General features: G+C 37.3%; 1 protein-coding gene across 1 annotated transcript; it reads left to right on the top strand.

Annotated features, from left to right (window-relative positions):
- The first annotated feature begins 519 nt into the window (after positions 1-519).
- LOC140140584 (uncharacterized) lies at positions 520-4,575 on the top strand. Its single transcript, XM_072162341.1, has 3 exons — positions 520-1,137; positions 1,253-2,938; positions 4,492-4,575. Exons 1-3 carry the CDS (start codon positions 520-522, stop codon positions 4,573-4,575), a joined length of 2,388 nt encoding a protein of 795 aa, XP_072018442.1.
- The last annotated feature ends 13,211 nt before the right edge of the window (positions 4,576-17,786 follow it).

Here is a 17,786-nt window from a genome sequence, read left to right on the forward strand (position 1 = left end):
AGGCTATTCATACATCAAACATACTATTTGAAATTGTGTCCTATCAACTTTTATAAAACGAGCAGGATTTTTCACTGTTTTATGGAAAATTGTATACACATTGTATAAGCTATATACACCTAGTACTATAAATATTGAATAATATATTAACAATATAAAACTAAAAGATGATGAACACAACCTTTTTAAACATGTTTAAACAGATCTTATGGCTGATTTTTTGGTACTAGTAACTTAGCGAATGATTGATTTTGCCACTTGTTGCATTTATTTTAATAGTATTAAAGACTACTCTAGTATTTTAATCATGTAAATAATTCAAATACATTGTACATACAGAAGGCCGATGTTTAAGACTCATATTTATTCACTGCTATTATCTTATCTACATCCAGCAAGCTTCTTGATATTCTCATTATAGATTCTGTCAATGCTGTTCAACAACAGTCTACTGAATTCTTGTCTCTCTGTCGTGTTTTATCTTCTCTGGTTAACCCCGATATCTTTTCAGCCATCCTTATGAAACTCAAAGAAATGGGCTCTAAACTACAGTTCGAGCTTCTAACTCAAAAATGTCGCAAACTCCGTGAGAACATTGGCATTGCACACGCATCACCTGGTGCTTACCACTATATCGACGAGTCTAATCGTCCAGCCATGATTAGTGGTGATAAACCTAACATGCAAGCTTCCATCCTTAATGCTACTAATAACAACGTTCACCAGGATAGTAGACCTACTCACAGGCCCACACCGGCACCAACCAGAACTCACAAACGGCGTTGGGTTAAACGAGCCTATCGGCATCGCCCCAAAATAGCCCCTATCACTGATAACAAGAGTGTTGTCAACTTGTCTTCCCACAGTCTTACCGAACATGAAGCCTCTGTTCTATCCCGCGGGCTGAAATTTTGTCCGACAAGTACCTCTCTTGATGATCTTGAGCTTCGTACGGACTTGGATAAATTTGCCCGTCGACTTCGTCTTAAAGTTCACTTTCACAGAGACGATGAGGAGAACACTAACACCACTCCTACGACTGATGAAAGTCTTCTTAATCATCCACTCTTGAAGCGGGAAAGTCTTTTCACACCCAATGCTGGTCAAGATCCATTTCTTGATGCTTATATCACTGAGGTTAAGGCAGACATTACCCAAGGGATAAAGCCTAAAACATATCGGAACATCTCTCGTGATGAGAACAAGGCTCTGCATGATATCAAAAACAATCGTATATAGTATTGTTATCAAGGAGGCTGATAAAGGTTCTGCAGTTGTCATTCAAGACAGGGAAAGTTATGTTCACGAGTGTTTAAGACAACTCAACAACTCTGATCACTACCAACAACTTGACCATGATCCTACCCCTGAATTTGAAAAGCGTGTGTGTAAAGGTCTCAACAAAGCCTTGGAGGTGGACCTTATAGATCATGTTCACAAGGTTGCACTCACACCCAAACGTCCCAAACCAGGTAGATTTTATACTCTACCTAAGATCCACAAACATTTTGACACTATACCAGTTGGTCGTCCAATAGTTAGTGCCAATGGCAGCGTCACAGAGAAGGTTTCTCTTTTCATTGACCACCATCTCAAACCACATGTCTCTACTTTGCCATCGTATGTTCAGGATGACATGGATTTCCTTCGCAAGCTAAAGGCTGTTAACGCACATGGGCCCTTTGCGCCTAACACCATACTTTGCACTATGGATGTTTCAGCCCTATACACTAATATCCCGGCAAACGAGGGTATAGATGCATGTCGTTCTTTTCTTGAACCCACTTACTCTCCTGACCAACTTGATGCTTTCTGTGACCTCATGGAAATTGTTCTTACTTGCAATAATTTCACATTTGACAGCACAAACTACAAGCAAATATTTGGGACCAGTATGGGAACGAAAATGGCGCCCTCTATGGCCTGTCTTTTCATGGGCTGTCTTGAAGAACGTCTGCTCTCTTCAATCTCCAAGAAACCCCTCATGTGGATGAGATATATCGATGATATTTTCTTTCTGTGGACACATGGACCTGATGAACTTCAGCACTTTGTCAACTTCTGCAATTCATTCCATCCAACTATCAAGTTTACCTCTGAATCCTCAACCAAGGAAATACCCTTCCTAGATGTACTGGTATCCATCAGAGATGATACTCTCCACACGGACCTGTACTCTAAACCCACTGATTCACATCAGTTTCTTCACTGGACTTCCTGTCATCCCAAGCATACCAAGTCAAGTCTCCCGTACAGCTTGGCTTTCCGGTTGAACCGCATCTGCTCCTCCCCTGAGACACTTCAGAAGAGAAAAGTTGAACTTGAATGCTTTCTAAAGGCCAGAGGCTATCCTGGTTCTGTTATCAACAGACAAATCAACAAAGCTCTACAGATTCCTAGATCTGATGCTCTCGAGCCTAAGACGCCAGACTCTGATAATCCAGAACGCATTCCACTGGTCATCACTTACCATCCTTCGCTTCCCAAACTTTCTCAGATACTTCACAAACACTTGCGTATCTTGCATTCTTCAGATAGATGTAAGAAGGCTATTCCCAACCTACCCATGGTAGCTTATCGGAGAAGTGCTAACATCAAGGACATGATTGTACGTTCATCCCTACCTCCAGCCCAACCTCCTCCCAGAGGCTCGATTGCATGTGGCTCATGTACTTTATGTAATCATGAGATCCACTCTAAACCTAAATGGGGTGGTGGCTCACCAGTCGCACACACCAAGAAAGGGTCGTCTTTCACTAGTTCTTCCACAGGTGAAAGTCATGTCATCCACAAACACCTCAGTTGTCAGAGTGAGAATGTGGTCTACCTTATCACATGTGCTAATTGTCAAGTGCAGTATGTGGGAGAGACTGGTCGTAGCCTGGAAACCAGACTGACTGAGCATTGTGCCGATGCTCGTCTTAACAGAAATACACCAGTAGCTAAACATTTCAACCTCCCAGGACATTCTGCAAATCACATTACTGTCATGTGTATTGACAAACCCCCAAAGACTGACACTTTCATGCGAAAGAAACTTGAGAAAGACTGGATCTCTAAACTTCAGACAACTCAACCACTTGGCTTAAATGTTAAAGATTAACATGCCAGTGTATCTTTAGGCCTATGGATCTTGTTAGCATTTATTTCTGGACCTACATGTAGGCCTATATGTTTGATGTGTCAATTCACATTTGGCTTTCTTATTGTAGGCCTCGTTGTTTGCTAATATTTTTCCAGCTTTTAGCAGTCCCTGTATCACTACCTATTTTGGCATATTTCATGTCAATTTGCAACGGTATTTCACTGTGCTTTGGTTTTAGTGATTTTTGGCTTTATCACTTTCATCCGCAGGCCTATATCTGTACATGCACTGAAATTAAATTTTATCATGCATGGACCACATGCTTTCTTACTTTCTCTGTTTTTCTTCCTCCCCTTCTTTTCAGTATGCATATTACACTTTAATATTTGAGACCTTCATTGACTTGTGTTTTATCCAGCAATTTTTGGCTTATTTTTCACTATACATGTATTGTGTAGGTCTATAAACATTATTTGTTCTTTATTTAATATGCATTACTTTTCTCATAATATTGCAGTTTGAGTGACATTAGTCCACTTATCCTATCTATTCATTCTCTACAACCTCTATTGATTGCGACCCCACTTGACATTCACTTCCTGTCAATTAGGACAATACCCTATTGTCCTGTGGTGGTGCTTATTTACATATAAACTTTCCCAGTCTAACTTTGTAGTGAATTTGCTCTCAATGAGAGAAGACACAACTTATTTTGCTCTGAGTTTGCTGTCTTTTTGCTACTTATTTCAATTTGAACTTGCCTTCAATTTTTGACTTGAATTTGTTTTTAAACTACAGCATGTAGTTTTTGTTGTTTGCTTTATATTTTGTTGTCTGTCCCTGAAGAAGAGCAGTTTATCTGCTCGAAACGTCGGTTGTTTTTTGTCTGTTCTGTGTTTGACTGCTATGTACACAGTGATTTTCATCACTTCCAGTGTACTGTTTTCCTGACACTTTTGTGGGCTCTGGAATTGGCAATTTTTGGCCATCGAACTTTGCCTGTTTTGTGCCTACTCTGGATGTTTGGTTTAGCGTGTCTGTTTATATGCACAGTGATTTTCATCACTTGTTCTAGTGCAGTTTTGTATTACCATTGATCCTTGTTGTTTTTTGCAGGTTCAGCACTTACTTCTGTGGGCCTTGGAACTGGTAAAATTTGGCTATCGAACTTTGCCTACTTCTTCTGCCTACATTTGCTGTTTTTGTCCCCCTGCATACTGTCTAGTCTGCATTTTACTTGTTTCCCCACATCAAGTTGGTGTACCTTGCTTTTTCTTTCCTGTTGTTCTTATTCAAGGTATCCTCTTGTATCATTTATTGATCCTTGATGTGTTTTGTGTCCTCGTCCGTTGGATTCACCGTTACCTACTTTTACTATAAGAATGTGTTTAATATACTCCAACCAGGCCAGTGAGCCTTTAATCACAGTACAAGAATGCTCCAAACGCCATAAAGCATGTTACCTCTTGCCCCTAGCTCGCCCTATTTGACCTTTATAATATAGTGGTAGGTTTGAATTCACTGTGGTTTGAATTGGAATAGCTCTACTTGCCATATTTGCTCTGGTATTACAGTATAACCAAAATACGTATTTACTGAATGGAATATTTTAAATAAACTTGAACATGAATAAAAGTGTCATAACAAATACTCATATTTTATAAATGAAATAATTAGGCCTTATTTGATAAGTAAAATATAAAAGTAATATACAAATCTACAAAGAACCTAGTGATATAATACTAATTACTATATGGTACACTCAGTGAATTTGAAATACATGCATGTACTTCTAAACTATTAGAACTAAGCCTAAGACAGTAGTTACGTACATCATTATAATAAAATATTTGTGTACATTATATAACACTTTTCAAACACTTTAGCAAATTAGCACAAAAAAGTATGAGTAATGAGTTGCTTTTTAATGAGAAAATTATTAATGTTAAGGGAACTGGAATGAGCGTTTTGAGCGTTTCGACAGCATTTTTGTGGGACATGAGAGCACATCAGACCTATCGAATTGCATTCGGAATACGAAGAATGTCTTTCTGATATCAAATAATTTTCAGTTTATGAAATTCACGATATACGGTAAATTTTATGACAAATTATTAAAATTTGATATTTTTCACATTTTGGAGATATAACAGTCCTCGAAGTAAATTTTATAAATTTAATGACTGACTTCCTGCAAAGTGCCATTTGCTGTTTAGTTTTCGTTGTTTTTGGTATTAATCTTGGTAGGCCTATTATGAGTGTAGGCTATATTGGTGGCCTATAAACTTTTCTTATTTGCAGACATATTCAAATTAGGATCAAATGCATTTCAGACTAAAATTTTACGGCGACAATTTAGGCCTACATGTTTAATATTTATCTCAATAGAATTTTTTAGTATTTAACAGAATGCAGGAAGAATCACTTTATTTGGGCAGTTTTTGAATTAATATTAATCACCATCTCTTTAAAAGTAACAAGGTTAACATACCGGCATGAGCTGTCATGATAGTATTAAAAGACAAAGATAAATGCAATCAGATTTTGGAAAAATCATGTGCATAGTTTTTGTTTGAAAAAATAATTTTCAGCGCTTTTAGACCTTCTTAGCGGGCCTGAATAGCCCCTGAAAATGTGGCTCATTTTCCAACAAACAAACAAAAATTACCATAATATTGTGTAATTGAACTGAAGTTGAGCTTGAGCCTGTAAAGTTAATGAAGGCCAGGGCCATTATACATACACAGATTTTTTTTGGGAGGGTGCAGGAATTCCAAAACCGGACTTTCAAATGATAGGCCTAACTGTACTTGGGCAGATTTGTGTACCCAAATCCCTCTACAAATTACCCTTGTCTGTGTAAATGCCTTATCCCTTTTTTCACGGCAGTGAAATGATGCCACTTTCCCCCACATCTCATATGCACAGTTTATCCCTTACATATCCTGTGTCATGAATAGGTATTGTAGCCCACCAGCCCTGTGGTTATTAGTCTAGGAAATAATTCCTAATATCTCATACCCTTGTTTGTATGCCTTTATCTAATCTTGCCACACATGACAACTTACTAATTAGCCCTAACCCGGAAAAGAGTCTGTCCAGGAGTAGGAATTTTTTAGCCTTTTTTAGAAACATTTTTGTAATTGGCTTATAGCCATCACATGCTGACAATACACATAACTGATCGTTTAATCAAAACTAGCAGGTTCATGGCCAGGCCTGATTACAAAGTAAACATCATTCTGTATAGAAAACTGTGCAGCAAGCGATTTACTTCAGAATTTTACTACATTGCACAAAACTAAGTCTATATCTATACTCTATAGTTAATTGAATGTTAGCCCCTAATGTTTATTGACTCTTGTAATAACCCATGTGTAGGCCTATAGGCCTAAACCTGTATAATATTGGTGTTCATACATATCCCTGACCCTGACAAAAGCTAACAAGAGCAAGCTGTGTAATTATTTTGTTTACTTGTGATAAGATACAATTTTCTTCGTAGTAATATTATATAGCCAAATTTGTTTCCTAGTAGGTGACTTAATAAAATTCCTTTAAAAGGAATGGGCGCCCAATGTGAGCTTGGTCGTGATGTGGTAAATTTCATGGTGTTTAGCTTTGGTATTATTATCTCTTGCAAACCCGGTGAAACCTCAATATAGAAATCAGACCTGACAATAGGTTGTAAGAGGGATAGCCTTTTCCAGGCACGAATTGGGCCATATATAAAGAAAGTTTTGCTACTTTGCAACACAATAAAAACCTAAATGCAAAACGAGATCCTGTAGGTGGCTCCCGAGGTGGCTTAAAAAACTAAATGCAAAATGAGGTTTTTAAAAAATTTTGTTTTCCAGAGTCAAGACGCATGTATCATTATTAAGCCTCATATCACTTATTTATTGTCGAATAAGTGCAGAGTAGGTTAGATATGAATATTGAATGTTAGACCAAAGTAGCTCAAAGTACATGTGCTATACACCTGATCCGTGAACTTGTCTTTTTTAAAGACAAATTCTTGTTAAAATTTGTTCTCCCACATTTGGACCTTTTATTGGAAAAATAGCAAAACCGGACCCTTTTGGGCAGGCGGCGGATGACATGATCGAGCCGGCAACTTGTGAAACCGCCCGGCCGTATGGCATTTTCCAATATACTCGGTTAGTTTTGTGGGGTTCATTATCGAACCCCAACGGTTTTAGCTTGTATTTATATTATTTATCAACATAGGCCTATTTGTTTGTGTTTTAAAATTTCAAAATAATCCCATTCAATTAGGCCTACACGGTTGACGATGGACATTTACTGAATTTAGAGAATGCACGTCGTACACCACCTGCTTTTGGGGGTGGTGCTGCCGCTCCCCTGTACGGACTTGACGAAGGCCAAAGATACGAATTTAAAACTTAATGTGTGATTTGCACCACAGCGACGCCTTCAATCAGGGGCGCAGCCTTTTACTGTGGAGGAGCAAAGCCAAATTTTTGTCCCCGTTTGTCCATTTTTGTCCCATTTTTAGTCATTTTAATGACACATTACTCTTTGTCGTCCCCATTTTTTCTGTTGCCACCATACCCCCAGCTCTATTTGCATTGGCGATAATTATAACAATTTTCTCTGTAAAAAGTGCTTTACCTCATTTGTTAATCATGCTTGAAATTAAATGAGGACATAATGTGATCAATGAAAACTAACATTTTGTGGAAAACAAATATTAAGAATCTACTCTTTGTTGAAATCGCACATTATTGCTTTAAAATGTAGTTTATTTTTAGCACTGTATTTATCCCAGAAAGTGAAAATATGACCATAACTTTTGAATACATTATCCTGTTTTGCCAAATAAATCATAGCCAAATCACCTACCAATTCTAAGAATTGCATTTATTTTGTATAAAAATTCCGTATATGGGGTTCCTTACTATAGTTCCATTTTTTCATTGATAATTTCACCATTCTTTTCCAAAGTGATTCCAGATACATTGGTGTAACAAAAATTGTTTTCTGTAACCCATTCATTCATAACCTGTTCTTTTTGTTTCAAAATATAAAATTTGATATAGCTTGTTTGCAACAAGCAAAATGAAATTAATAACAATTAATGAGTAATGTGTAGGCCTAAATTTATAATATACATTAGCCATTTTCCCCAAAAAATTACAATATCAATCAAAATTAACCAGGCCTCAGTGCTGTATAAACTTAATTTTTGGCATTTTTAAACACTACCTATTTTATAAACACCAGTTTTTTTAATAAATATTATAGATAAATAAATAAATAAATAAATAAATAAATAAATGAATGAATGAATGAATGAATGAATGAATGAATGAATGAATGAATGAATGAATGAATAAATAAATAAATAAATAAATAAATAAATAAATAAATAAATAAATAAATAAATAAATAAATAAATAAATAAATAAATAAATAAAAAGATAAACTATACTAAATAAGGCCTAAATGTTAAGAATAATAGATCAAGAATAAAAAGCAAATAAAATCAAATAAAAAATAAGCAAGAATGTATATATGTATTTCTAAACTAGGCCTAGTATATTTTTCTGAAATCCTTAGTTCATCCTGGCATTACAATATTAAATTAATGCTTCAATACAAATTCCTCGCAATTATTGCTATTTTGCAGGGCAACACTTGCAAGCAAATCGTGCCCATTGTACTAAATAAAATGGATGCATGGGACAATCTACAGCTTTTTCGAAAATATAGCAGTATTAAGGGATGGGGTATGAACGTTTGGACAGTATTTATTGTGGGACATTAGAGCACATCAGACATATCGAATTGCATTCTGAATACGAAGAATGTTCTTCTGATATCAAAATTTTTTGATTTTTTGAAATTCCCAATGTAATACACATTTTATGACAAATGATTAAAATTGATATTTTGATATTTAACAGTACTCGGAGTAAACTTGATGATTTATACTTAAAGTGTATGTATGTGGGATGAAAAGCCGACGATCAATTGAAAATTTTGACCTTTCGTTTTGAAGATATGGATTTTGGGGAAAAAAAATCCATATCTTCAATATGAAAGGTCAAAATTTTCAATTGATCGTCGGCTTTTCCTCCCAGCTACATACACTTTAATGCACAGTTTACATGGAGACTCTATTGCTGGAAATTTATTTCCAGCAAGGGAAAGTCCTCGTGTATATTGGTAATTTTGCCAGGCAATACCCCTGGACCTCTGACCTTTCATAGTTTCCTCAAAATAGAACCGGGGCTATTTTTTCAAGACAGTACTACACTCTCCTGAGAGTTTCTCTGGAATGTTGATGGCTTTTACACACTTTTGTTATGTATTTACCTGGTTATGGTTTTATAGGTCACATAGGGGGGCCCCAGATATAGTTGATTGAGGTCACAATTGCTGGACTCTATGTCCCCATGTAAATTGCATCGCCAGGGCAAGTCATCCATCAAAATAAAATTTATGGTTATTATGTAGGCAAGGGTAAAGTCTCCATGTAAATAGCGCTTAAGAATAATATATCATTAGATTTATCAAATTTACTTCGAGGACTGTTATAAATCAAAAATGTGAAAAATATCAAATTTTAATAGTTTATCATAAAATTTGTATTATATCGTGAATTTAAAAAAATGAAAATTATTTGATATCAGAAAGACATTCTTCGTATTCAGTTTCAGATTCGATATGTCTGATGTGCTCCCATATCCCACAAAAAATACTGTCGAAACGCTCAAACCAGATCCCTTAAAATTTAATATGAAAATTGAGGAAAAAAATATGGACTGATCCCAGAAATTGAGGAGTGGACGCGAAATGAATTGATTGAAGCATGATTGAAGGGATCATTTGATGAGAGTCAGTTAATAAAATGGGGGTCAACAAGTTGAAAACTTGGCCCAGAAGAAACAAGTGAGATATTTTGTTTTCAAAAGTTATTTCTTTCATCACACAAAAGGAAATTTGCATTTCATTTATAGTATTTACACATGTTACGGTTATGGTTACCCTAGCTCTGAAAATGCTATTAGCCTTTGACCCCTAGCCAGGTTCAGCACAGGGCCGGGTAATTCAAAACCGTCTACTTCCATGATCTATGTAAGCTTCTGTAGATCAAGATGAATCAAGTTATGACATTGGTTCTTACTTTATGCAGACTGGCAGACTCAAAATGATGGGAAGGGTAATGTTTTTATTTGGTATTGCAGTGAAATATAAATGTTTTGCCTTTTACTCTGTAACTTTTTTGTCCCAGAGAAACGTCACTTACATGATAAATTTAAATATACCTGTTTTGGATGAATGGCATTTTCTAAAATGTATTGAAATTATTTGATGAGAATGAAAATGTGTTAAAACATGAACAAAACTATTTCTAAAATTTATACATGAATTATTGCAAAACCAGTATTTGTCCAGGTATTTACTACTATAATTCCAATGTTTACAAGTATTTCCCAGTATAATTTCCAGTATCAGAGATGCCGCCTTTCCTTCTCATGTCTTTAGTCAAAATGTCTGTACTTTTAAAGCTTTTTAATATATATATTCAGCCCATTTTTGGGACTTTTATCCAAATTTACACACTATTACAAGCTATTCCTATAGCATGAGTAAATAATTTTTCTAAATTGTTATGTTGAATCTTTGTTTTCCATATACCATGTATACATTTCTTAAAAGCTCTTTTGTTACTTTTGAAGAGATGGTGCCCGTAACTGGTAACTACTAATTCAAAAACTGCTCAATATACGTGACCCTTCCTGCATGCTTATAAATACTGTAATTTATAAAACATTTGAAAAAAAATGAAGCTACCGGTTATATTAAGAAATTGAGTCTGAAAGGCTTTTAATATTTATTCAATTAAATACCGTAAAACCCCGTCTACAAGCATATATGGTTTTTTTTATGAAAGCTTAACTAATACTAATTTGGCGTATATATACCAATACAACATATTGGTCTTACAATAATACTTGTTTTTATATGCTTGAATCTGTAATTTATTTGTTCAAACTCCATAATGGCGCCTGTAATAAATTAGCTTTCATCAGAAGCACTCTATATGCTTGTAGACGGGGTTTTACGGTATGTCGGTCAGCAGACAAGAAATATTATTGCCCAATACACATTGATAGGCCTATATATAGCATGTCCAAAACATACTTTCGCGTGCCAAACAGTATACACTTGTTGTTTGGGCTCTAATATATATTTTAAGCTATTTTAGGAGAAGCAGGGTATGATTTCAAAGTTAAATAATTATAACCACCATACTATGTTCTTTATATAGATTTTGTACCCGGATTTTGTATTTACATCATCAGATAATTTATTATAAATTTATTATTTACAGTGTATGTGTAAATGTGTAGGCTATACTCACTATACTGTAGGTCCTATAGTATGGCTAACATGCTAATACTAGCAAGTACACAGCCAGTTTGAATTTCCCACTTTTTACTACAAAAGATCAATGGAATGTGTGTGCACACTGTCATTAAAGGTTGGGGTTAATTTTGGTCAGAAAACCATATACAGGCGTCACCATCCCCTATGATAATATTCCGGGGGGGGTTATCCCATCCCCGGATCTACGCCCGGGATCTACGCCTGTAACTCATTTAGCTAAAATTACCATTTGGAGTTATTACTCATTGGAGTCATAGTACAGTGTTACACCCAAATTGTAAAGTGCACACATTTTGTTGATTTGAAGCTTGAGAGTACACAATTGAATACCGGTACTTAAAAGTTAGGAATGTACATGCCTTCTCGAACATTTTACCCCTGACTTTTACCCTTAAATTCTTTTGATTCTCCCGTATTAAGGACTGATTTTTTTATCCCCTTTTTAGGACCCAAATTATTTTTGATCCCCCACCATATTTTCCAATCCCCCACCGAAGTATTTATGAACACTCCCTAAAGGGGAAAGAAGAAGAATTTTAAATGGATACTGGGGTAAACAGTAAGCATATAGCTGCATGGTAAGAAGCTGGAACACATGAGAGTTTGTGATACAGTTATACAGCCAGTTGCCAGTGGCGGCGCCATTAATTTTTTCGGGGGGGGGGCATTGAGGGGGCAAAGTGAATTTCAGGGTAGGGGAAAAATCAACAAATTTTGTGCAAAATTACGGCAAAAAGTGAAAATTTTGGGTTTTTATTGGGGGCACCAGGGGGGGGCAAGAGTTCTGACTGGATGGGAGGCATTTTCCCCCATGCCCCCCCCCCCCGTGGGGCCGCCACTGCCAGTTGCAAATCTGAGTATGAGACCACATTTATGCCATTATTATTTGAGGCCTAGCTAAGTCTGAATTGAATCCTGTAATATTTATGCCAAACCTTAGCCTCACCCAGCACACGCTGAACCCCAAATGATTCTCTCAGAACTTAGACCCTCCCTCGGGTCCATGGAGAACGACTGTGGACCCTCCCAGTCTGTAAGCAATTTGACTTCCAGTTCCCACAAAATGCTGGGAGTTCACTTTTACGGATTTGGAGTCACGCAATCTTTCTATATACCACGTCCATGTTTTCACTACATTAACGTTTGTGTAAGCGACTAAAACAACGATATTGTATCCGACCAATCAACGCAGCTTGGGAGCGCGGGGATATTTGAAAAGGCTTCCCTAGCTAAATAATGTGCAAACATTTGCAAACCGCACGCGATAATATACGCAATATGGACAATAGGAGCTAATAGGCCTAAGTCCGAGTCGAGTGGTTGCCTTTTATTATTGCGCGTACCATGGGTCTATCAGACGCGTGCCACTTGAGCTCAATACCTCTCAGTTGTTGACAAGCAATGACAAGTGTCCCATCCGATCTTGCGTCACATCCCGCGGCATAGCTTTGTGCTACCATATTTGAATTGAAACTGGGCGGGGCTTTCGTAATTGACATCAGAATCACCGGGCTTCTTTGAACGAATATTTGGAAGTGAAATCTCTAACACTTCGGAACAGTCTCGGCGTGGGGAGCGGTCACTGAATTTTAGCGTTCAATATAGGAGGTGTGATCAGTGTGGTGGCATCAATTTGAGCTAATTTGTGTAGAGAGAGGAATTGGTTTTGGGCTGTGTATTTAGAATCGGGGGGGTGAAGGACTATGGCATATTTTGGTAGGCTATTATGTAATTACGTATCGTTCCATTATCCAGGCCGGACCGAACCGAGACTGTGGGACAGTCTATCAGAACTCAGCATTTGAAGAGCAGTAGAGCCGGGGTATGCTCCGGGGAGGGGGCTACAATATGAAATGGATATAGGTGTAGGGCTGGCACTCACACAGTAAGGGGCATTCAGTGAGAGCAAAATATAAAACAATATGGGGTCATTGGGTGAGAGCATCATTTTTGGCATTCGGTGAGAGCAAAATGTATAAAATATATCATCTGTCACCATTGGGTGAGAGATGAACCGTTTGGATCTAAATTAGGGGGGCAGTGGCTGGCTGAGAATATGACCTCTTTTAAAATAGGGTCTTTGGGTGAGAGCCAGAAAAAGCCTAAAGTAATAATGTGTGATATCGTCAGCCTGCTACGCTAATTGCCTAAAGTCATTTTTGTAATTTTAAGTACAAAGAACAAAATGTGGTTCAAGCATTGGGGAGAGCGTGGCGCAATGGTTAGGGTGAGCGTGGCGCAATGGTTAGGGTACTTGCCTTTAGTGCATGAGGTCCCGGGTTCGATTCCCGGCGGTGGCGATTTGCTGGGATATTGACTTGGAAAAAAAAGTCTGAAATTAATTGGCAACTTCTGTAGATTAAATTCATACTTCCGCTCTCCCCATGGTTCATTTAGAATTGGGTAAATGAATCATGAAAGTACTCCGTCCTTCGGAGGGGACGTTAAGCCGTCGGTCCCGTGTACAGAGAGCCATACCTGTACATGTATCTCGCAGCCAGTTTCGAAAAGAGTAGGGTGTTAACCCCTGACTGTTCCCAACCCGTCCCGGTGTTCAAATGGACCCCAATGGAAATAAGCTTCAATAGAGGCTTTCTTGGGTTATCCAGGGTTGTCAAAATCCGAACAAATCAAATCAAATCAAAGCATACATCAGTTATCTAATATTCCTAATTATTTGGGATTATTCCCTTTCATTTCATTATCATTTGTAGGCCCTACTTGTACAAATATTGGTGAATAAATATGTTTAAATGCATGCTTGAACCATTAGAATTTTGTACTTTGTTCTCAAAATTACAAAAAATGACTTGGGTAATTAGCGTAGCAGGCTGACAATATGCTCTAGCAAAGATCAGTAATAGAAGGGTCAGTGCTTTGTGTGGGTAGGCCCTATCACAGATCATGAAGCTGAAGTCGGTCTACTGTTCTGTGAGAGGCACGCGCCTACCCCCATCGGGAGTTTCATCATTAGGTCAGCCATATGCCACAGCACAGATCCTGGAATCCTGGCCACTACATGTAGCAACTAGCTTCAGCTGTAGCTTGTAATAGGCCTATACAGGCCCATACGCATGATTTTTTTTGGGGGGGGGTGCTGATTTTGAAAAAGTGAACTTTTTTTGCCAGGGGGCGATTTTGTGAAAAGTGGACTTTCTTTCAAAAATTTGGACCTTTTTTGACGAATAACTCGTTAAAAATCTGACTTTTTTTGCTCGGTACGCTCGCAAATTTTGAAATTTTGGGACTTTCTGTACACTTTGGCAAATTTTGGTGTGGGTGGGCCTCTTCAAAACCCAAAATTTTTGCGCGCTTGGGTTGGTCTAAGAAATACTGGCATTTTTTATCATAGAATTTTAGATCTCTTCAAAGTACGCTACAAATATGATTATGTACCAATCTGATCAAAATACAACTAAATCAAGAAAATATTGAAAATAAATTGGATTTCTTTGCACGTAAACTGCACACTTCAGTTTACTATTTCTCATTGCAAAATTATTTTGTACACATATAAGGCCCATGGGTAGATTTACCATAGGGCAGAGTGGGCACGGGCCCAGGTAATGGGGGCCAAAACTGATCACATTGTACCTGTGTACATTTGCGTGACCAAATTAATCTCATATTTGACCATTTTAGCTTTTTGCATTAATTAGTTCCAATTTTAACAATATTTGGCCAAATTTTTTGCGCGGTTCGCGCACATTTGTACTATCATAGCCACGGATCCAAATTATCAATTTCATTTATCCCTGTAAAATCAGATAAACACCCTGATTTGGGACAAATCTAAATTAAGTATAAAATTAAAATTTCCTTGTGCTTGTATTTCATGCGCAATTGTCCCACCGGGAATGTTTCAAACATTTGCCTCCCAGATACCACACCACTGGAAACAACACTATTAAGTATGTTTGTTATTCTATATTTTAAGTGCTTATGTTCTGTACCTTGTATTAGTAAGGTTTTGAACATTAAGAATCTTGAATCTTGATAAAGGGGGGGGTTGTGGGGTCAAAAGTTTTGTCTGTCAAAGAGGGGTCAAAAAAGTTTAGCGGTCTATGGGGGGGGGGGTCAAAAAGTTTAAGGAAAAATTTAAGGAAGACCAGCCCCCCTACCAAAGTATTAATGAACACTCCCTATCTCCGGATTGTTCCGATTAATTTTGATAACTCCAAATTGTTCTGACTAATTTCAACTAACTGCGGATTGTTCCAAATAATATCGATAACTCGGAATAACTACAAATAAATATTGCAATTCTGATAACTCCAATATCGGACCCTGAAATCGGAATTAATACCCTGTCGTGGGGCCTAATATTGGATCCAAAAGATAATAATGATAAAATTGGATACTTTATGCCCAATATTTATTGGTCGAGCTATGAGTTTTAACTCGAGTACGCCTCGTCCAATATTAAAACTCATAGCTCGACCAATAAATGTGGGCTCAATCGATCCAATTTTATATCAAAGTTGCACAAAGTTCTGCAAAGTCACGTAAAATTTTGAAAAGTTGCACACAGTTCCTCAAAGTTGCCTAAACATTTTGCAAAGTTGCACAAAGTTCCGCAAAGTTGCATAAAATTTTGCAAAGTTGCTCAAAGTTTTGCAAAGTTACATAACATTTTGCAAAGATGCTCAAAGTTGCGTAAAATGTTGGAAAGTTGCTCAAAGTTACGTAAAATTTTGCAAAAGCTACACAAAATTGTACAAAGTTGCGCAAAGTTCCTCAATGTTAATGTAAAGTTGCATAAAGTTGCACAAAGTTACTCAATGTTAATGCAAAGTTGCACAAAATTGTCAAAAAATTTGCAAAGTCAAATGACAACTTTGAGCAGTTTTACACAATTTTGCGCAACTTTGGTCATTTTGACAATTTTGGACGAATTTGGGCAACTTCCCCTGTGACATGGGGCCTAATACATGTGTACATTCATTGAATGACCTTTGAAGATTTGGGTACAAAAACTCATACTCTGCAACTTGAGGTCAAATTTTGCACTATGATTATGTAATTGAGGTTATTGGACTGTGCCATTGGACCAGGCTCTTGTGGTCCATAGTGTTTGCTTTGAAAGGATACCTTACGTAACCAAATTAAATCGGCATACTCCCTCAAACATGTTGAAGGACGAGCAAGGTCTGCTGACCTTTTATAACGAGAGGCTAATTATGTACTACGCATGTTTGTGCGTAAGCACACTTGTTTGTCATATACGCGTACTGTGTTCGCACACGTATCGCATTTTGAATAGTATGCGTATAATGCGCAATGCGTTTTGGGCGTTTAAACATTACTAGTAAAATGTACTGGAGATGTTTGTGCGTATGTGTATGATTTGGAAATTCAAAATCATAATTGCCAAACAAAGTGAATTTCTTTGAAGTTTAAAAAAAAACTGGATAAAATTACATCCGAAATGAAAGAATTCAATGTTTTTTATTGTTTGATAAAATATGTTTATAAAATTTCCTTGTTGCTCGTTTCACCTATTCCAGCTGTTTTAATGGCAGTATTAATCACCTACCCCTTGCAAATAAAGAAATTTGATTTAGGATAAATATCTATAGTTTGCATTTAGTTAATAATGAAGCCAATTCTATATATATATATCAAACAACCGAGTCATCGATGTAAGTGTCGTTGCAATACTGACAGGCGATGTTATACATAGTGTGGCACCGATCTTCCTTTCTGATCTTATCCTTAGGAGAAACTAGAAGTTCGCGTAGTGTGTTGCGGGGCTTGAAATGAACTTGGATCCCTTGTTTTGTGAGCACACGTCGCAAACCTTCGGACACCCCTCTTGCATAGGTATGGTTACATGAATCCTGCTAGAGGGTATAGAGTCAGGAGTTGGAGGGTTGTTGGAGTTCGCGATCGCGAAGTGTGACCTTTTGTATCCACTGTGACCCAGTACCTGTCTGATGTGTTCCAGTTCAGCGATGTTGTCCTCTGGGTCAGACACCAAGGTATTTGCATGATGTTCTAAGTTCTGATCACACCTAATTTGTGCTGAAGTGGATGATGTGAGTCCATAGACAGGTACTGGTCAGTATGTGTCGGCTTGCGATAGATAGTGACCTTGAGCGTGCCATCCTCCTTTCTGTTAATCATGGTGTCCAGCATGGCGATTTGTCCGTTCTCCTCGCGCTCGCTGGTGAATTTAATGGAAGGCGAGATGTTATTTATGTGCGTGGTGAAAGTTTCGACTTGTTGATCTTGAATAACCACGAAGGGTATCGTGGACATATCTAGCCCAGAACGATGG

Source organism: Amphiura filiformis, chromosome 19 (genome assembly GCF_039555335.1).
Source record: "Amphiura filiformis chromosome 19, Afil_fr2py, whole genome shotgun sequence".
Taxonomy (NCBI): Eukaryota; Metazoa; Echinodermata; class Ophiuroidea; order Amphilepidida; family Amphiuridae; genus Amphiura; species Amphiura filiformis.

Excerpts from the sequence above, each read along its gene's own strand:
- LOC140140584 (XM_072162341.1), top strand. The coding sequence starts at position 520 with ATGAAACTCAAAGAAATGGGCTCTAAACTACAGTTCGAGCTTCTAACT. Across the intron at positions 1,138-1,252 it reads TTGATGCTTATATCACTGAG|GAGGCTGATAAAGGTTCTGC; the intron begins GTTAAGGCAGAC and ends ATTGTTATCAAG. Across the intron at positions 2,939-4,491 it reads GTCTTAACAGAAATACACCA|GCCAGTGAGCCTTTAATCAC; the intron begins GTAGCTAAACAT and ends TACTCCAACCAG.